This window comes from Sorex fumeus, unplaced genomic scaffold, assembly GCF_029834395.1.
Source record: "Sorex fumeus unplaced genomic scaffold, SorFum_2.1 ptg000018l, whole genome shotgun sequence".
Taxonomy (NCBI): Eukaryota; Metazoa; Chordata; class Mammalia; order Eulipotyphla; family Soricidae; genus Sorex; species Sorex fumeus.
Genome location: NW_026606075.1, coordinates 11,670,001 through 11,692,304, shown reverse-complemented (window position 1 = coordinate 11,692,304; position 22,304 = coordinate 11,670,001). Strand labels below are relative to the sequence as shown.

Genomic DNA, 22,304 nt, shown 5'->3' with positions numbered 1-22,304 from the left:
AGAATATTACAAGTGTAGAAAAATTGAAGCAGTGCAGTGAAGATTAATAGTGGGAGTACTGAGCAATGATAAAAGAAAAAATCTAACACTCTTTGTAGAGGAACTCTGAGGAAGAGCCCAGTGATGTAGCATGCCTGCTGTGTGCTGTGTAGCAATGCTCAGGAAACTATCCTGGCACCAGTATTGTCTGGACTGGCAGAGATGCCTGGGAAACCTGGCTTCACGCATGGCAGATCTGACTGTGAGCAGTAACATCAGACATGTGGACAGCCCCTGAGTAGTGCATGTGTTTATCTTTGTGGGTCTGAGAACCACAAGGGGCACTTAGGGGATACTCCCAGCTTTATGCTTGGGGATCTCTGACCTCAGTGCTTGGGAGACCATGTGGTACTGGGCAGTGAGCTGGGTTAGGCCATTTGCAAGGCAAGTGCCTTAACCCTGTACTCTGTCTAGCCCCAATACAGTTAGCTGCAAAGAAAACTTTTAGAGAGAATAACACTGTCCTCCTGTTCATCAATTTGCTGGAATGGCCCCAGTAACATCTCCATTTTGAGACTTGTTACTGTGTTTGGCATATTGAATATGTCACGGGTAGCTTGCCAGGCTTTGCCGTGCAGGCGAGATACTCTTGGTAGCTTGCTGGGCTCTCCGAGAGGGGTGGAAGATTCGAACCTGGCTCGGCCGGGCTGGCTGTGTGCAAGGCAAACGCCCGACTGCTGTGCTATTGCTCCAGCCCTAGAGAGAATAATTCACCTGATTGAAAATTGTATGTGGTGTTTACTGTACTTACCCCGATTCTTAGATATTTGACCTTGGGTGTTGCTTCTGTCTTCAGTCTGAGAAAAACTAATAAGAATTTTTGTTCATTTTAACTGTCAAATATTCAGCATTTTACAAAGATTATGTTGAAAGGCCATTTACTTCTACTTCATTATCTAGCCAAACATTGCTTTATAAACTGTCCCTTCCCCATGTAAAATATATTATATCCCTTTAAATAAACGGACAGTAAAAATCTATTTTTTCTTCTTTTAGGTAAAAATTAAAAAGAAAGGAAAAATGGGCCATACCTGTAGTGCTTAGCAGCTGCTCTCTGCCTGGGGCTGGGGATTGCTCCAGGCTAAGCCTGGGAGTCATAAGGTGCCAGGTATTAAAAGTGGGCCTCCTGCATGCAGACCATTGACCTAAGGTCTTTGTGCTGTCTTTTCAGCCCCCAGTTTAGATTTTTTTTAAGCATTCCTTGTAACTGTATTGGGACACACTGACTTTTTATACTTTGGTTTCTTGGCAGGTATTTTTACTACTGATGTTTGGCCATTTATTTTTTGTATTTCTTTGACAGGTATCAGAAAATGATGAAATATTTTTGATCCAACTGATAATTGTAGAAGGAGGAGCTGAAATCAACACCACCAGAAACTCAGTTGAGATTATCATTAAGAAAAATGATAGTCCTGTAAGATTTATTCAGAATGCTTATTTGATACCTGAGGAGGACCAGATCCTCATCATTTCAGTCCTTCGTGGAAAAGATGACATGGACAATATGATTGGATCAGATGAAGACGAAGTGTGTATCGATTATGCTGTTATAACTGGGAATTCAACAGCACATTCCCAGCAGGATGTGGACTTCATCGATCTTCAGTCCAATACAACTATTACTTTTCCCCCTTTTGTTCATGAATTCCACCTGAAATTTCAAATAGTCGATGATGCCATACCAGAGATTGCGGAAGCATTTCACGTTGTGTTACTAAAAGAAATGTTACGTGGAGATGCTGTGCTTTCAGAACCTTCTGTCGTGCAGGTCACCATTAAACCCAATGACAAACCTTACGGAGTGCTCTCATTCAACAGTATACTGTTCGAGAAAGCAGTTGTCATTGATGAAGATACAACCACGAGGTGATGTTTATTATTTTTATTTTATTTATTTAGAGGGACGCTTTTGGGCCAAATCTGGCAATGCTTAGGGGCTGCTCATGGTTCTGTGCTCAGAGGTCATTCCTGGTGGTACTTTGGAGGGATCCTATGTGGTGCTGGGAATCAAAGTAGGGTCATTTGCTTGCCCTGGAAATCCCTTAACCCTGATACTGTCCTTAGTCCCATCCTGTATTATTTGAAACATGTTGCTACAGTTATTTTAATGTGTCACCCAAGACTTAATGCTGATGGTGTGTGAGCCAATGTTAAACTGTTAAGAGTGTATGGAATTTTCTTTGACTTTCTTTGACTTTTCTTATTCCGAGTAATTTAAATGTACGGGTGAATTTGTATTATAATAGTTTCCTAGGCCACAGTTCAATATCAACTCTATATTAAAAACATTCATTCTTGATGAACTAGATTTTGCTTTTCCAGTATCTTGTGACCAACTTGAGTTTGGAAAGCCTACCGTAGGGAAATTAGAGTTATCATGTAATCATCCTCTTCTATTATAATTTTCCAGATTTGAAGAAATCACAGTGGTTAGAAATGGTGGCACCCATGGGAATGTTTCTGTGAACTGGGTATTGACACGGAATAGCAGTGATGCCTCACCCGTGACAGCAGATATCACACCAAGTTCTGGAGTTCTCCATTTTGCTCAGGGGCAGATGTTGGCATCCATTCCCCTGACCGTCGTTGCTGATGATTTTCCAGAGGAGGCAGAAGCTTATCTACTTCAGATTCTGCCTCATACGATACTGGGAGGAGCAGAAGTGAGCGAACCAGCTGAGGTAAACCACTAGTGTGGATATTTTTGTTTTGTAGGAGGATCTAGAATTTTATAGAGGGACCACAGGCAGTGATGCTCAGAGCTTCACCCGTATTACTCCTGGCCCTGCACTCAGGACTAACTCCTGACAGTACTCTGGGAACCAGGTGGGGTGCTGGGGATCGTACTTGGGTTGGCCATGTCCAAGGCAAACGCCGTACCCACTGTACTATCACTCCAGCCCAGGGACTAGAATTTGATCACGCAAATCAAATTTATTGAACTCGGTATCACAGGAAGAAGACTGGTTTTTAGAATGGATGGCTCCTCCCCTATCTCAAAGTTGACCTTTTTGTAAAAGAAGTTTAGTTTTCTAAAATTTTCACGGTCCACGGTCACGGTCCTCCCGTTGTTCATCGATTTGCTCGGGCGGGCCCAGTAACGTCTCCATCATGAGACTTGTTGTTACTGTGTTTTGGCATATCGAACAGGTCACGGGTAGCTTGCCAGGCTCTGCCATGCGGGCGAGATACTCTCCGTAGCTTGCCGGGCTCTCCGAGAGGGGCGGAAGAATCGAACTCGGGTCGACCATGTTGGCTGCTTGTAAGGCAAATGCCCTACCGCTGTGCTTTTTCACAAGCTAAATACTAGGGAAGTTTTAAAAATTGGCTTTTCAAAAAAAGTTTTGTTTTTTGTTTGTTTGGAGGCTACAAGCAAACCTGGGTGGTGCTTGGGAACTCTTCTCTTATAGGAGCTTGGATGTCACTTGTCACTGTGCTCAGACAGGATCAAACCTGGGCCTCTTGCATGGAGTCTGGGCTCAGCCTATTGCTGTCTATCTGGTCCTAATATCTGTTTTTGGTCCACCTTTTACTCTGCCCCATAAATGAAGTAAACACTTTTGTCAAAATACACAAATATAAAACAAGAGCTCAAGGGACCATATGGGATGCTGGGAATTGAACCTGGGTCGGCCACGTGCAAGGCAAATGCCCTACCTGCTGTGCTATCTCTCGAGTGATAGCACAGCGGTAGGGCGTTTGCCTTGCACGCAGCCAACATGGCTGACCCGAGTTCGATTCCTCCGCCCCTCTCGGAGAGCCCGGCAAGCTGCCGAGAGTATTCGATATGCCAGACACAGTAACAACAAAGTCTCCAATGGAGACGTTACTGGGCCCGCTCGAGCAAATCGAGCAAAACAAGAGCATAGCTTAGGAAAACAACACTTAAGTACCCTTAGTGTGAGAATTCTGCACTTTCATCTGTTTATTTCTTCATCTACAGCTTTTATTTTACATTCAAGATAGTGACGATGTTTATGGCCTCATAACATTTTTTCCAATGGAAAACCAGAAGATCGAAAGCAGCCCAAATGAAAGATATTTATCCTTGAGTTTTATAAGACTGGGAGGAATGAAAGGAGATGTGAAGATGTTTTATTCTGCACTTTATATTCCTGCTGGAGCTGTGGATCCTTTACGAGCGAGAGATTCCATCTTAATTGTATCCAGGAGAAACAGCCTCATTTTTCCAGAACAAAAATCTCAAGTCACTGCGAAATTACCAATAAGAAATGATGCATTCCTTCAGAATGGGGCCCACTTTCTAGTACAGGTGCTTTAATTACTCAGTCGCTCTCAACGTTGGGTAAACTGTATATTACATATATTTGTGAAAGACTAACTATTATTTTTGTCCTCATTTGTAGTTTGCGTTCTATTAGTTGCTACAGGTTATTATACATTCCAATTCTCCTAAGTCTCAGAGGGATGAATAAAACAAAGGTTCTACTAAAGCCAATATTTTGAGCAGGTGATAATAAAAGCATGTCAGACATGAAATGCATCTCAGAGTAGAATGAATGAGTTGATTAGTAGCTCAGCTGTTAATGAATGATACGAGGGCCGGGAGAAAGAGGGTATTTTTTTTATTGGTTTGGGAGAATGTGACATGAGAATGGATTTATAGGATAAATATGTTTTTTATGATGGGGACTGCAGGGAAGGCATTTCAGAATAATGTGAGAAAAATTATGTTAAGTGCTTTGAAATAATATACTGAAAAATACTTTTGATAATTAAATGTAGATAGAATCTCTGAATTTTCATCTATTTTAGTAAGAGAAAATAAAGCCCCGTGATATTTTCCCCCCCCTTAAACTTGGGCTAACTTATGTTTACCCAAAACAGTTTTCGTTGTCCAAGTTTAAAATGTCTGCACTTCTGACTTTTGTTTTGTTATCCATGCTTTTCATATTGATTGAGTCTAAAAATCAGACAGCAATACATGGTATTTTTCAAATTCTTGTTCTAGAAAAATTTAATACAGAATCATATACCTATGAATAGTAGAAAGAAAAGAGTGTGTAGTCATGTCATCTGGTTTGCTAACTGAAATATCTGTCAATTGAAATCTTATTTCTATTAATTCTTTGAATTATGCAACATTTACAAGTCTTCCGTTTTTGTCTAAAACTTCGTTTTGCCATTTATTATTCTTTTATTTGTAGTTCCTATTTAACTCATTTCTATACACCAGCATCAAAAAGTCAGAGTTTATGGGTTGGGTGTTGAGTTTAGCTCGGTACTTTCAAAGTTGCCGCTTCGGTTGATTTTTATCAAACATCTGAGTTTTCTTGATATTCTTGTCTTTTCCTTCTTGTACTATATTTTAGTATATCTTTCCTTAAATACACACCCCGAAAAGGACACATTCAAGATAAACTTTTTTGTGTCTTTGAGTAGCTGAAAGCAAAAAATTTTTGCTTTGTGGTTGGGCTTGGTAGATATTTCTAGATTTAAAAATACTTCTTTGGAATGCATTGTTTTTGATATTCCAGAGTACCTGATGAGGAGAAAAAAACCTTTGCAAGTAACTTGCTATTTGTTTCTGAAAGCCTTTTATTTATTTGTTTTTAATTTTAATTTTGGGTGAGGGGATATATCAGAAGTGCTCCGGGGCTATCTTTTTCATTTCTTTCTGAAGGCCTATATCACTATTAACTTCCTGGTTCTGCTTTTGCTGTTTTTTTTTTTCTTTTTTGGTTTGTTTATTTATTTTAATTTTTCTGCAGTTATTCTTTTTTACTTTCTGTTTTAATTTACTCAGTGTTTCAGTAGTGACTGAGTAGGATATTATTTAATCTTCACACGTTTGAGGCTTCTGATTTTTTTTTTTGAACTTTGACTCTTAATTTTATAACATGGGGATTAGAAAAAAAATTCTTGCTGATTTTAGACTTTAGAAATTTGTCCTGATGGTTTTGTGTTACAACACATAGACTATTCAGACGTTCTGTGAGCAGAGAATAAAAATTTCTCTGCTTTGGAGTGAGATACTCCATAAATGTCTACTAAGTCTGTTTATTATAGTTTATTATTATAGTTCATCATGTAAGACTCTTATTTTTTCTTCTGTTAAGTTGATTTGTGCGTAGTCGTAAGTGGGGTATTAAAGTCACCTTCTATTATTGCATTACTGTCACTATCGCTCTTTCTATTTATAGTTGCTGTATTTGTCTTACTGTGCCTTTACTTTGTTCATTTTGTTCATATATAGTATAAGTATAAAATCCTCTTTTATTAATCGTTATGTAATGCCCCTCATCTCTTATTAGCCATTTTATCTGGAAATCTGTGCTACCTGATATTAGCATAACTGTGCTTGCCTTTTTAACATTACCTTTTACCTTTTGTTTTAACATTGTTTTTCAACCTTTAATTTTAACCTTATGGTTTTTTTAAAGTTAATATGTGTTTCCTATAAATCGCAAAAAGTTGAATTTTGGTTTTTGATTTAGTTTACCATCCTGTCCCTTTTAATTGAAAAATTCAGTTTGTCAGCTTTCAAGGAATTATTAAAATTTTGATTTTTATGATCAATTTTTAATTTTTAGGTGTTTCCTCAACTTGTTACTATTCTTTTAAAGGATTTTGTCCTTTTGTTTACTTTAACATACTTTTTTTAAAATTAAAAAATACTTTATTTATGTTTTATTGAAATCACCGTGAGATAGACCCTTGCATAGATGTCCTGCTTAGGTGTCAGTCATCCAGGGTTCCAGCAACAATCCCTCCATTGTGTCTGTTTCCCAGCACCCGTGTTCCCAGTTTCCCTCCTATCACCCCCACCCTCCCTAACCTGACTCTATGGCAAGCACTTTAACATAAATGTTTTTTATTTGTTTGGTTTTTGGATTACACCTGGCGGTGCTCAAGGATCACGTTTATGGTGTAGTGCTGGATTGAACTGGGGTGGCCACATGCCAGGGAAGCACCTTAACCATTGTGTCATCTCTCCAGCCCTGCTTTATTGTTTTTGTTTTGTTTCTAGTCCAGTTTCATATGTTTTTCTTCCATATATTTTCTTCTTTCTTTCTTTCTTTCTTTCTTTCTTTCTTTCTTTCTTTCTTTCTTTCTTTTTTTATAATTTAGGAGTACTACTATTTATTCAGCCATTCAGCCATTGATTAAGCTGATTGAGTTGGGGCATGTACTCCAGATATATTTTCTTTTGGGTTCTTTTGCAGTTCATAGTTAAAGTCTTTTGCTTGTGGTCTATTTGGCAGATTGAGAGTACATTCATTTCAGTGGCCCACAGTTCTGTTCTTCTCCATTTTTTCTCCATTTTGCATAATTCTGGTATCTTAGATTCTAGTTGAGATAGCTTTTTCATTTTGTAAAAGAGCCTTTAATGTTTCTGTGAGACTGGTTTGGAGGTGATGAGTTGCTTTAATTTGCATCTGTGAAACTCTGTTCTCTCTCTCTCTCTTTCTCTGTCTCTGTTGTCTCTGTGTTTGTGTGTGTGTGTGTGTGTGTGTGTGTGTGTGTGTGTGTGTGTGTGATCAAAAGCAGTGTTCAGTGACCCAGGGATGACTTCAGTGGTATTCAGCCCAGATAGTGGCTTAATGTTCAGCACCCTGGCTTGGTGATGCTGTGTGGAGAGCACCGAGGGCCCCAGCGCTATTGAGGATTGAACCTGAGACTTTACACTACGTGAAAAACATTTACTCTAGTCCTTGGAGCTGTTGCCTGGCCTTAATTTGTTAAGCTCTTTCTCCTTCCATCTACTGCAATGTTAAGCTGGAGGGACAGAGTATTTTTGTTGAAAATCCATTTCCTTCAGCACTTTGACTGCTCTATGCCCTTCTGTCATGATGGTTTCTGTAGGGAAAGTTCGTTGATGGTCTTATGGAAACTCCATTATCTGCAATTTATTTTCTTCCTAGATGCTTTTAGTAGTCTGTTGCTATTTTTAGGGTTTGTTTTTTGATGGTGGCTGGATATTGAGGCCATACCATGTGGTACTCAGGGCCTACTACTGGTAGTGATCTGGGATTGCCACTTGCAAGGTAAACACTTTTACCCCAGTACTGTCTTTTGGTCCCATTATCGTTAGGGTTTTTATGGTTGATAACAGTTTAAGTATAATGGGTCTTGCTTTAGCTGTATCTGATTGGATTTATTTACTGGGACTCGGAGCCTCTTGGACTTGATTGCATGGCTGTTCTTCAGCTTCTCCTTTCGCTTTCTATGACCCTATAATATGGATATTGCTTCTGTTTGTGTAGTCTCATAGGCCCCTCATACTGCTTTCACATTTTCAAACACTGTGTCTTTCTATTCCGTCTGGGTGTATTGCAATACCATACTTTCAACTCATTGGCTTTATTGACTGTTCATTTTGTTTCATACTCAGCTCCTCTATTGTATTAGTTAGCTAAAAAAATTGTGTTTTTAAGTTTGTTATTTCTATCAAAGTTTTAAAACACCACCGATCTCTCCTTGCTATAAATCTCATACTGTTTTTTCATTGTTTTCCCACTGTATTTGAACTTTTCCTAAGCTTTTTTTCCCCTGCAATCATTTGTGGAAATTTTTTGTTTCCTCATCTTGCTTTGTATTGACTATCTGTGTTGAATATAGACTAATAGCTGTCTTTCCTTGTTTTTCTCTGTAAGTCTACATATCTGATTTGTAGACTGCATGATGCAATTTCTCTAAAATCCTCACCGCTTTTTCTTGTGCAGACAATTCTCCAACCATCTGGCTGCTATTCAGGGACTGTATTTCACTTTGTTAATCAGTTAGGGAAAAAAAAAATGCTGTCTTTTCCTGTCCACCATCTTATGGGAGCCTATTACTAATCTTATGCAGGTCACAAGGAAACCAAATTAAAACAAGGGGAATCCAGCTGAGATTTTTACCTAGCAACTTTTGCCTTTTTTTGAAGAACTGGCCATCCCGTGTTTCTGTAATCGTTGCTGTGATGTGATATGAGTTTGAGAACTGATGCTGCAGAAATATTGATTTCAAGATTTAGAAAACTTTTTTGTTCTCGGTCCTCAAAACTAGTTTTTACTATGTCTAGAGATGCTCTGCTTCTGTGAAAATACTAGTCAGATTTATAGTAACTGTTGGTCTTTTGAATGTATCTCTATCAAAGTAGTTTCAGAGAATGTATAGTAAACAAAATCTTATTAGAACTGGATTATGTGTCAGACAGTATTCGGGCTCTTTTATGTAGCATTCAGTATGAACATGGCAATTAATTTTTGTGGACCCTTAAAAACTAAGTTAAAACTGTAGCATGTTTTACGAATTTTGATGATTGTAGTTTAGGAAGTTATTCACACCACGATTCCATACTCAGTTCTTTATGCATTCAATTTAAAAACAAAGGTTTTGCTTTGCATTCAGTGAATTTAACACTTTAGAAAAAAAAAAGGCATTATTAGTCACTGACACAATTCCTTGAGGGCTAAGGGGCTGCTGTCTCTGGAAGACTAGTTGGAATCAGAAGGTTGTGTAGTTTGTATAGTGCATAATGGATGGGCAGTTCACGAAGAAGAGGCATCAGACTGAGCTGAATGGAGCTGCAGAAAGGGGAATCTGTGACATGAGCTCCCCATTCTTCCGCAGCCCTTTTAGCTCAATACATTAGTCTGAGATACAACTTTTAGCAGGCATGTGCAGTCCCCACATTCAGACTAACTGAAAGCGAAAAAGGACTCTTTAGGCATGGAACAGTTTGATTTAGCAAATGCTTAAGAAATCCAGACAAAAAGGTTTAGAGACTGAGAAATAAGGCATGTAAGATTATTATTTTCCTTTAGTCCAGTTAATTTTTTAGCCTTTTTCTTTATATTTTTTAAAAGTATATAAAAATATTAACATGTGCAAAAATTCCTTTATATTTTTCAAAAATAGAACTAGAATAAGCTTCATAGCACTTCTTGATGGATGGTTACTTGTTTTCCTATATTTTTGTAGGAAATTTGAAGTAAAAATGTAAACAGTGTTATCAGTTTAGCTGTTGGTGAATATTTAGAAATGAGTTGTTACCCACAACTGCTTCACACACAACTGATTTGAAAAACAGCTCCTCAAATAGTTCTACTTTCCAGTTATGAGCTTTTAATACATACATAATTATATGTAAATTTTATAAGTTATGCTGTTTTGAAAGGTAAATATGTATGTATATATATAATGTATAAAGTATATACATTATATAATGTATAAGGTATATACATATGTAATATATAATGTATATATGTATGTGTATATGGGCTGGAGCGATAGCACAGTGGTATGGCATTTGCCTTGCCCGCAGCCAGCCCAGACGAGCCGGGATTGATTCCTCCACCCCTCTTGGAGAGCCTGGCAAGATACTGAGAGTATCTCGCCCGTACGGCAAAGCCTGGCAAGCTACCTGTGATGTATTCAATATGCCAAACACAGTAGCAACAGGTCTCAAAATGGAGACACTACTGGGCCCGCTCGAGCAAATCGATGAACAACGGGAGGACAGTGTTTGTTTGTGTATATATATAAATTTATCTAGGATGAATGTTGTACTCATGTCATTTTACATTTTATTTTACAAAGTAAAGGTAAAGGTAAAGGCCCTCCCGTTGATCGTCGATTTGCTCGAGCGGGCCCAGTAACGTCTCCATTGGAGACTTTGTTGTTACTGTGTCTGGCATATCGAATACTCTCGGTAGCTTGCCGGGCTCTCCGAGAGGGGCGGAGGAATCGAACTCGGGTCGGCCATGTTGGCCGCTTGTAAGGCAAACGCCCTACCTGCTGTGCTATCGCTCCAGTAGTGTACTAAAAAAATCATGTTTTACTTTACTTGATTTAGTCTACATATTAGTGTTTGGCAAAACTGTTCTGATTAATTTTTTTAACTCAAGTGAATATTTACCAAATATGGAACATTTTATATCTTCTATGCAGAGAATAGCTAGGTGTATAGCTCTTAAAAATGACATTCACCTTTGCCTTTGCAATGCATATAACATAGCAAAAAATGAGAATATGTGGGGTTCAGTACCAGTCTTGTTCACTTACTTGTGGATAAGTGGACGAGTCATAAATTATGACTTAAGTTGACTCATAATTTTATATTTTGTGGTTTCTTAGTGACGTTGTTTTCACATTTTGAAGTCCAACAGAGCCTTCTGAAAAGTGGGAGATCCTAGGTTGGCGGGATAGTACTGGCGTTAAATGCTTGCTCTGCGTGCAATTGGCCTTGGTTCACTCCGCAGGACTAGAGTTCCTGTATCTGTGTCCATCTCAGCATTTTCCAATATATGACTTGGGCATGAAACTACATCACCCACACAATAAGTATGTATTGCTTCTCTCTCCAGTGGAGAACGATCTGGCTCGTTGGGAATCTTGATATATCACAACCCTTCAACATCTGAATACATTTGCTTTTCAAAAATCAATTTATCAATCCATACCCTGTTCACACTGCAGAATCCATAGATATCTTTTTTAAAAGCAACTCCTGGCCCAGTGTGTAGCACCATGGCCAAAAGCATGCCTTACTGTATGAGGATCTGAGGTGGATTCCCCAATACCACTCTAACACTACAACAGGTTACAATCCTCAGCATCATAATAGTGTGGGAAGCCCCTGCCCACCCCATAGTAACACAAAAACAATTCTAAAGTAAATGAGATGTTAAGAAGTCCCAATTAGGGAGGTTTCCTAAACAGGGCTGAGGTACTGGAGACCGGCGCTGCCACACTTGGCCAACCATGTTGTGCTCCAATGCTGGGGCTGATTCCTAGGTACTTGATTTTCTGGGGCACAATTGTGAACAGGATTTTTTTTCATTTCACTTTCCTCTCTCTCACTGTTTGCATATAGGAAAGCCATGACTTTTGGGTATTGATTTTATAGCCTGCAACATTACTATACAAGCCTATTGTTTCTAGGAGTTTCTTCGTAGAGGTTATAGGGTTCTCTAAGTATAGTATCATGCCATGTGCAAATAGTGAGAGCTTGATTTCTTCCTTTTCTACCTGAATTCCTTTAATATCTTTTTCTTGCCTAATCGCTATTGCAAATTCTTCCAGTACTATATTGAACAGCAGTGGAGAGAGTGGGCATCCTTGTCTCATCCCTGATCTTAGAGGGAAGACTCTCAGTTTTTCCCCATTGAGGATGATGCTTGCTGTAGACTTGTGGTATATAGCTTTAACTATATTGAGGAAAGTCCCCTCTATCCCCATTCATTTTGGCGAGGGTTTTCATCATAAATGGGTGCTGGATCTTGTCAAATGCTTTCTCTGCAGAGAGCCCGGCAAGCTACCGAGAGTATTCGATATGCCAGACACAGTAAGATATGATCATATAATTTTTATCTTTTCTTTTGTTGATATGATAGATTATGTTGATTGATTTCTGAATGTTAAACCATCCTTGCATCCCTGTGATGAATCCCACTTTGTCATGGTGTATGATATTTTAGATGAGTTGTTGAATTTTTTTTGCTAGTATTTTGTTGAGAATCTTCGCATCCGTGTTCATCAGGGATATCGGCCTGTAGTTTTCTTTTCTTGTGTTGTCTTTGTTTCCTTTTGGGATTAGAGAGATATGGGATTCATAGACACTGTTCGGGAGAGTTTCTGTTTCTTCAATTTACTGAAAAAGCTTGAGAAGAACTGGCAATAGGTCCTCTTTAAATGTTCGGAAAAATCCACTAGTGAATCCATCTGGACCTGGGCTTTTGTTTTTGGGAAGACTTTTGATTACAGTTTCAGTTTCCTTGATGTTAATAGGACTATTCAGGTACTCTAGATCTTCTTGATTCAGCCTTGGAGATTATAGGAATCCAGGAATATATCCATTTCTTCTAGGTTCTCTTGTTTCGTGGCATACAGACTTTCTGATGATTTTTTTAATTTCTTTGGTTTCTGTTGTGATATCCCCATTCTTATTTCTGATTCGATTTATTAGTTTTCTCTCTCTCTCTCTCTGTTTCTTTGTGAGTCTTGCTAGTGGTTTATCTATCTTGTTTATTTTCTCGAAGAACCAGTTCTCGGTTTCATTAATATTTCAGATTGTTTTATTGGTTTCCATGTCGTTGATTTTTGCTCTAAGTTTTATGATCTCTTTTCTTCTGCCTGATTTGGGCTCCTTTTGTTGATCCTTTTCTAAGTTCTTGAGCTGTGAAGTCAAATTGTTTATGTGGGCTCTTCCTTCCAGAGAAATGCTTGCAGAGCTATAAATTTTCCCCTTACCACGGCTTTAGCTGTATCCCATAAGTTCTGGTAGCTTGTGTCTTCATTCTCATTTGTTTCCAGGTATCTTTTGATTTCGTCCTTGACTTCCTTCCTGACCCACTCATTGTTCAATATTGAGTTGTTTAATTTTCAGGTGTTTGATTTGGTTCTTCGTGTCTGTGTATGATTCATTTCTATTTTCGGTGCATCATGGTCTGAAAGGATTGTTGATGCTATTTCTATGTTTCAGATTCTATTGAGGTATGTTTTGTGTCCTAGCACATGGTCCTTTTTAGAAAATGTTCCGTGTGCACTGGAAAAGAATGTGTTTTCTTTCTTTTTGGGGGTGTAAAGCCCTGTATAGGTCTCTAAGCCCTCTCTCTTCTATTTCTTCCTTCAAAGCCAAGGTTTCCTTGCTGAGTTTTGTTCTTGTTATCTATCCAGAGGTGATAAGGCGATGTTGAAGTCTCCAACTACTGTTGTATTGCTAGCAATGTCCTCCTTAAAATCTGTTAGCAGTTTTGTTACATATTTAGCTGTTCCCTCATTAGGTGCATATACATTTAAGAGTGTGATTTGTGATTTCTTTCTGTTGTATGTATCCCTTGATGAATAGAAAATGGCCTTCACTGTCCCTTCTAATCTTTTTCAACCAGAAATTGATGTTGTCAGATACTAGTTTGGCTACCCCAGCTTTTTGAGGGAGCTATTTTCTTGCAGGATTGTTTTCCATCCTTTAACTTTGAGTCTGTGTTTTCTCTGACTGTTCTGATGAGTTTCTTGTAGGAAGCAGAATGTTGAGTTCTGTCTCTGAATCCATTTTGCCACTCTGTGTCTCTTCATTGGTGAATTTAGACTGTTAACATTGAGAGAGAATATTGTTATGGGGTTTTGTGTCATCTTTCTGTAAGGGTCTGTTGTGGTTGTAGGGTTTGTCTTGTCTTATAGTAGCCCCTTTAGCCCTTGTTTTAGGTTTGGTTTTGAGCCTATGAAGTTCCTGAGCTGCTGTTTATCTAGAAAACAGTGCATCAGTCCTTCGATTTTGAGTGAGAGTTTAGCCAGATAGAGTATTCTTGGTGAATTGTTCATTTCAGTGAATTATTTCACTATATCCCACCATTGCCTTCGGGCTTGGAGGGTTTCTCTGATAGGTCTGCTGTGAATCTAAGGGGTGCTCCTTTGTATATGATTTCCTTTTTTGACCTTGCTCCTTGCAGTAATTTGTTTCTGTGGATGGCATCCATCATTCTAACTATGTTATGTATTGGAGTGTTTTTGTTAGGGTCTCTTTTAGCTGGCTCCCGTAATTTCTCAATTGTTTAGCTGGCACTTTTCAGGCTCCTTGAATCTGAATGGTTGTATTGTCCAGCTCTGGGAATTTTTCAGCAATGATTTGTTTGACCGTAGCTTTTTCATTGGGATTGTTTCCCTGACCTTCTGGTACTCCAATGATTCTAATGTTGTTCCTCTTGGAATTGTCTCCTAGGACTCTGATTCGCTGTAGAGCTATTTTGAGGTCTTTTGCCATTGTTTGTTTTTCCCTGTTGGCTTGGTGCAGCTGATCTTCCAGCTCACTGATTCTGTCTTCAGCTGTGGCCATTCTGTTATTGAGAGCATAAACTGAGTTCTTTATTTCATCTACGGAATCTTTTATTCATGACATTTCTGTGTGTAGCTTTCCAATTTCTGCTCTCATTTTCCCGTAATTTCTCAATTGTTTCTCTCATGTTACTGGATATCTGTCTGACTGTTTCATGGAGTTCATTGAACATCTTCATGACTTCATATCTGAATTCTTTCTCAGAAAGGTCTTTTAGGTGAGTAGCACCTACTGAGGCTTCTGAACTCTTTTCATCATCCTCCCAACAAGGTGGGGATTTGCATTGTTTCTTCATGTTCCTGTGGAGGTATGGGGATTGAGATGTTACACTAGATTTCTTGGCATGAGTAAACTACATGCGGTTGCGTGAGCATTGCCCCCCCCCGCCTAAAATTAGGCCACACCCACTTCTCCAGACACCATGTCCACTTCTGAAGAGGCCACGCCCCCACAGGTACCTGGTGTGTGTGTGTGTGGGGGGGGGGTACCAGCTGGGAGGGGAAGAAGACTGGCACAACATTGGGGATGAACAGAAAGAGCCTCAGTGATGGTGGGAGACCCAGGGTCCTAGAGGATGCCTGGGGTGCTTGCTGGGAGAAAGCCAATTCCCGGGTTTGATTACTGATGGATTAACTGACCTGGGAGGGAAAGAAGACCGGCACAGTGTTGGGAACGAACTTTCCTGTTTTTTTTAAGAGTGGAGATTTGGACTTGTGTTGACAAGATTAATTCATGTGAAAAAACATCATGAACATCATGAACAGTCACCCCGGTGGTCATGTTCATGAAATATAGTAACTTTAGATGTTAAAGAAATGCAACATGTGTTGTATTTCTTTAAATATAAAAGCCAGTATCTATTGAAGTTACAAACTGCCTTTTGGTGTTGAATTTTCTCTGACAGAGAAGTTTTTATACTTCAGTAAATTGTAGAGAGGTGGAAGAGAGGAAAGAACAAGGCACAGTTCTTTGATATTTGCATACAAATTGGAATAGTAAGATACAGAAAACAAGGAAGGAACACAGATGCATATATTGATTGGGAGTGGTAAGGGGACAAGGAGTAGAGTGGTTTCTATTTTGGATTTTTGTCTATAAGGTATCTGTGTAACATTTATATGATGATCATTGAAGATTGACTATAAAAATTAAGAATATGAGAGTGATACAGAGATTAGTAAGTATCCGGTATCATTTACGGTGTTACAGAAGAAGCCTGAGATATAGTGAAAATGAAGGAGCAGAAAGAGTTTAAGAAGTCATTGCAAGAAATTGGAATAAAATGGTGAATAGAGGTGTAGAATGAAGTTGTTGAGCTGTTGGTGACTTCACACAACTTTATTGCACATACTTGTAAAACTACTTTGTAAATTAAAAGTTTATCTTCTTTCCATTTTTATTGCTTCATTTCTTTTTAATTACAGTTGGAAACTCTGGAGTTGTTGAACATAATTCCCCCAATCCCGTCTATAAGTCCTAGGTTTGGAAAAATTCAAAATGTTTCTTTAGAGATTACTCCAGATATTGCAAATGGAGAAATTGGCTTTATTAGCAATCTTCCAGTCATTTTGCATGAACCAGAAGATTCTGATACTTATGTGGTAAGTGTGCTCCTTACTGATGGGGTGTAATGTTTTTGAGATAATGTAGGGACACATGGTTATTGCATGTATATAATGTAAGCTTTTCAGTAGATCTTGAAAAACTTCACCATTCATGGGAAGCCTCTGTATGTAATTTGGCATAAGTAAATGAGGACTACATGATTTTTTTTTTACTGTTCATGTTTTGCTGTGTTGATGGTCCAAAGTTGGAATCAGCTGATCAAGGAGTGAGTAGATATGTGACGACTTTTAAATAACTTACTTCTTTGGTGTGGCTCCTTTTAGGTAGTGCTATGCCATTTGACAAAATGGATAGCTCTGTGTATGAGCGGTTGTTCTTAACTCATTTTTGAGCACTTATATTTGTCTTGTCAAACTTGGTTGCTATGAGTTCTCTGGCAGTCAAGGTGGTGGTTGCAAAGAATTCCAAAGTCAGAATTTTATTCATATATGTTGGAGGGGTAAATTTTTGCATCACACACACACACACACACACACACACACACACACACTACTCATGAATACCACCCCTTGTCCCACATTCTGGTTCTGATATTCTGTCTTTTCTATTCTTTGAGCAGTGTATCAAATTTTTACACTTCAGTTGTGCTGGTGTTCAGATCAGGAATGAAGACAGACATTTTTGTTATCAAAATACGGTGACAAGATCTGTCTTTCTTTGTATCTTGGAAGAGAAGATTGATTTTTAAAGATATTTTTGATTTTTTTTTAAAAAAACACGTATCTTAATTTTCTGTCTCCAAAATAGCGGGGGAAAATCTAAAAGGATTTAATTTGTTCTTAAAAGTGAATTGCTTTAAGGAAAAAGTGAATTGCTTTTATTCATTTATCTTATAAAACTACAGATTTTCCATTTTATATATTTCTTGAGGGAACTTTCATTTGAAGGAAAGATGTGGGTTACTTGAACCTACATTCCTCTGCATCCTTAGCATAAGAGTAGAGTGGTAGTTTTTTTTTTTTTGTTCTCCATGTACCATCTATAGCCTAGCTGTGCCTTCTCCCTCGGGGTTATTTAAGATACTGTTCTCACTATTTTGATTAGCCCTAATAATTTAGCTCTCTAGCCTCCTACACTTGCCATGGCTCAGCAAATTACCACACTGAGTAGTGAGGAAACATCTGTTTTTGTTTAGATGAGCCATGTTAAAGAGTAAATAATACAGGATTCTTTCTTAAGGATCTTAAAAAGAATAGTATTTCTACATTAAACATTTATATTCTTTGGGAAAAGTATTATGATCTAAAGTGTTTTTTTTATCATGTATGTATTATATGTGCATATATGTACTGTAAGTAAAAATATTATCAAGTGCCATGTATTTCAGAATTATGTAATAGCTTCCACTACTTAGCTCATACTACGGAGAGACAGTCTGATCCTCATTGCAGATTTGCAAAATAGGGAAACACTGACTGCATTTGCATATGGGAATTGATAACAGAAATTTAGTAACTTGTTCAAGGTAACTCAGGCACAATGTGAATATTTATTTTGCTTTTATTATATTTACTTTGTTGACAGAAACATGCTTATCCACATTTATGTTACTCTATTAATTCTATTTTTAAATTATTTTCTTAACATGTATCACTTTAGAGTGCATTTTATGTAACATAATTTCCAACTTTTAAATCACAAAATTTTATTTTTCATATTTATTCTTTTGTTAGATAATCTGATAAAAAATTATTTTTAGCAAAAATCAACTATTTTAATGAATATTATTTGCTTTTAGAATAATTTTAATTAAGAAAAATCCCTGATTATGTATGTTTGTGTAGATGCGCTTGATAAGCAGAAAGTAATAAAATTGTTCAATTTAAAATTAATGCTTGTAGCAAAACTTTTTCAGTTGTGTTTAATGACTTTTTTTTTTTATAATTTATTTATTTATTGAATCACTGTGGGAAAAGTTACAGAGCTTTTGGGTTTAGGTCTCAGTCATGTAAATATCAAACACATTTCCCTTTACCAATACTTATTTTTAACCCCGAACCCCAATAGACCCCCACCTCCCACCCCTCCCAATTCTTGTGAGGCAGATGAGTTCTAGTTAATACTCTATCTACTTTGACTAGATAGATTGTTTCGATAGAAGATGCACAATTATTGTTTAGAGTTTACGACCCACCCCCCACAATCAGATATGCTGAAACAGCGTTGTGAAATGATTTGCTTTCTACAACTTGGTTTAAGAATAAAATGGTTTTGAATTTCTGCTATTTTACTTATTGACCCTGGAAGAATTTCTATTAAAAGTTAGCTAGTTAAGAGATTGGTTTCTGTGCCCTGGAGTCGTGGCTGTGCCGGAGAGCCGCTCGTGGGGGGCAGCTGGCGACCTCGGTGGGGTGTGGGGGACGGCCCACAAAGCCCCCCTTCCCATGAGGTCCCCGCCGCTCCCGCCGAGCCCGGCTCAAACCTGCTGTCCACAAGGCTCCCGTGCGGCCGCCATCTTTCTTTCCAGAGACGTGTTTAATGACTTTTAATACTTTTCCTTTCTGTGCTTGGGTTCATTTCCTCCGCTCCTCTTGGAGAGCCCGGCAAGCTACTGAGAGTATCTCGCCCCCATGGCAAAGCCTGGCAAGCTCCCCATGACGTGTTCGATATGCCAGACACAGTAACAAGAAGTCTCACAATGGAGACATTACTGGTTCCCGCTCAAGTAAATCGAGGAACAAAGGGAGGACAGTGACAGTGACAGATTGAAAATGTGTATATATAATCTATGTATCTATATATATGTATAATAATGTGTATATATATCTACTGACTGAAATATATATAATTTGTGACTGTATATCTCAGAAAAAATTTTATTTTTATTAGGTATGCATTCCTTTACATCGGGATGGAACTGATGGCCAAGCTGCTGTTTATTGGAGTTTGAGAGCCTCTGGATTTAATTCAAAAGCAGTGACCCTGGACGATATAGGCCCCTTTAATGGCTCTGTTGTATTTGTAAGTGGGCAAAGTGACACAATGATCAACATTACTGTCAAGGCTGATGACATTCCAGAGATGAATGAGACTGTAACACTTTCCCTCGACAGGTAACCACCCATTTGGAATGTCTAATAACATTTATGTCTTCTAGTTTTCTTAAATAATTTTCTTTTTTTATCCTTATAAAATAAAAAAGATAAAGCTACAAAAATAAAAAAGATAAAGCTACATAAATAAAAGTTATGCTGATCTTTTGGCCATTCTCTTATCTGTTGAAAACTTAGGTTCAACTTATGAGTATTTTGACAATGAATTTTACCTTGCTATTCATTGTGAAGAGGCATCACTCAGAGAACTTATAGGAAGTATCAACGTATGTTAAGCATGGGCAGTGCATTGCATGAATTCCAGACAGTTGAACTATTCCATCACCCCTGATTATTTTGTTGAACCCCTGATCCTCTCTCTAGCATTAGCCTCTTCTGTCTTTTCTAAACACATTTTGTAAACCTAATGAGCTTATTAACTTTTACTGAGAAAGAAAAATATAGAATGTAGGGGACAAATTCTTTTTTCCTTTGCTTTTAGAACCATATTAATTCATTTTCCACAAAAATGTGAAATAAGACAGCAACAAAACAAATAAGTGAATTATACAAATAACTCATACATATGGCACACAATTTATCAAAAGGTTTTGTTTTTAAATTAAATATTTTGAATTAAGTTATAGTGAAATGTATTTTATATAATAAAATAAATCAGTTTAATAAAATGTAAACTAAAAATTCTTCTTTCACTTGTTCTCTGCTATTCCTTATATTAGGTTTTCAATATTTATTAAGTCAGGCTGGAGCAATAGCACAGCGGGTAGGGCATTTGCTTTGCAAGTGGCCAACATGGCTGACCCAAGTTTGATTCCTCCGCTCCTCTCAGGGAGCCAGGGAAGCTACCGAGAGTATCTCGCCCACACAGCAAAGCCTGGCAAGCTACCCGTGACGTATTCGATATGCCAAACAGAGTAACAATTGTCACAGTGGAGACGTTACTGGTGCCACTCGAGCAAATCGATGAACAATGGGAGGACAGTGACAGTGACAGTGATTTATTAAGTCTGTGAGAAATCTTGAAAAATAAGAATAAATGAATTGCAATTGTAAATCAAATATGTGTTATCTATAGAAACAAACTTATACCACTGCAAGTTCATAGCAACTAATTCATTTCAAACAGTCAAACTTTTTTTATAATTTATTTATATATTGAATCACTGTGGGAAAAGTTACAAAACTTTCAGGTTTAGGTCTCAGTCATGCAAATATCAAACACCTTTCCCTTTACCAATACTTATTTTTTACCACTAAGAACCCCAATAAAACCCCACCTCGCACTCCTCCCAATGCCTGTGAGTCATTGTTTCGATAAAAGATGCACCATTGTTATTTAGAGTTTACACTGCCCCCCCCCATCAGACATGCTGAAAAAGCGTTGTGAAATGATTTGCTTTCTACAGCTAGGTTTAAGAATTATATGTTGTTGCGCAGCCACAATAGCGGCCGCGCGGTTTTGGATTTCTGCTATTTTACTTATTAACCCTGGAAGTATTTCTGCTGAAAGTCAGATAATTAAGAGATTGGTTTCTGTGCTCTGGAGTCGTGGCCGTGCCGGAGAGCCGCTCGTGGGGGGTAACTGGTAGGGCGTGAAGGATGGGCCAGAACGCCCCCCTTCCCATGAGGTTTTAGTCACCCCCATACCCCCGGCTCATACCTGCTCTCCACAAGGCTCCCATGCGGCCGCCATCTTTCTTTCCAGAGGGGGGAGGGCGGAGGGAACAGTCAAACTTTTGTAGTTAAATATTTTATATGTTTTTTTCTTACCTCTGGATTAAAACTGTACATATGAAAATGATAAATTATAGAGTAGAAAATTTCAAAATTCTTGAATCCTCTATTTAAATTGAGAAATTAATATTTAAAATGTCTTAATTTGATTAGTAGTTAGTGATGTTTATATTTTCTGTTGTCCGTGGACAGAATGGTCAAATTATGCTTAGGTACTTGAAGAGTACTTAAGTACTATGTCAAATAATGAGAAATGAAATCTATTTGAAATAAGATTCTACCAATAATCTCCATCTGAATTTTGTACCTTAAAAAAAATAAAATGAAAGAAAGATTGAATGAATGTTAGTATGATTACAAAGAGTTACAATGAAATATTGCAACAGAGATCTTAAATACTTTATTGTGATAGTTTTCTCAATATCAAACTTAACTATAAATTCTCTGTATTTAAAAAAATAATGTAAAAGTTGTCCTGGTCCTGAAAAAATTATGATAGTTTTAGTACAGCTTTAGTTAACAATACTTTTTCTTTAGCTTTCTCCTATTCAGAAACAGTTTCTTATGCTACCTTATGACGGAAAAATTTTGCTATATGTGATGTGTAAGTTAATGTCACTTGATCTAAAAGATAATGAATGCCCTAAGCAGTATATTCTGATGCGCTTTTCAAGGCTATGTAAAGTGCAAGGTGTTGGAGATTTGGAACATTTTATATTTCTTGATACAAAGTTTTATTTAAATAATATTTATCATAATTAAAAAGTAATTATCTTATGACTTTTTTGTTAAAATGGGTTTATGTAGATAGTGTACACTGTGGTTTAGGGTGTGCAATAATTCATACAATGGTTTATTACTAAGTATGCCTTAAGTAGAACAAAATTTTAAATACAGTTCTTTGCCTTAATATATAATATAAATTTAAGCAAATTTTCATCGTATGTATTTTTATGTATATATTTATTTATATTTATTTATTTGCCTTTTTGGGTCACACCCGGTGATGCTCAGGGGTAATTCCTGGCTTTACACTCAGGAATCACTCCTGTGGTGCTCGGGGGACC

General features: G+C 37.7%; 1 protein-coding gene across 1 annotated transcript in view; it reads left to right on the top strand.

Moving 5' to 3' along the window:
* The window catches only part of ADGRV1 (adhesion G protein-coupled receptor V1), a 561,793-nt gene that overhangs the window by 13,445 nt on the left and 526,044 nt on the right, over positions 1–22,304 (top strand). The window contains exons 6-10 of the mRNA XM_056112517.1: positions 1,343–1,908; positions 2,453–2,723; positions 3,986–4,315; positions 16,249–16,425; positions 19,280–19,503. Of these exons, the coding sequence (XP_055968492.1) occupies positions 1,343–1,908; positions 2,453–2,723; positions 3,986–4,315; positions 16,249–16,425; positions 19,280–19,503 (1,568 nt within the window). The remainder of the gene's footprint in view (positions 1–1,342; positions 1,909–2,452; positions 2,724–3,985; positions 4,316–16,248; positions 16,426–19,279; positions 19,504–22,304) is intronic.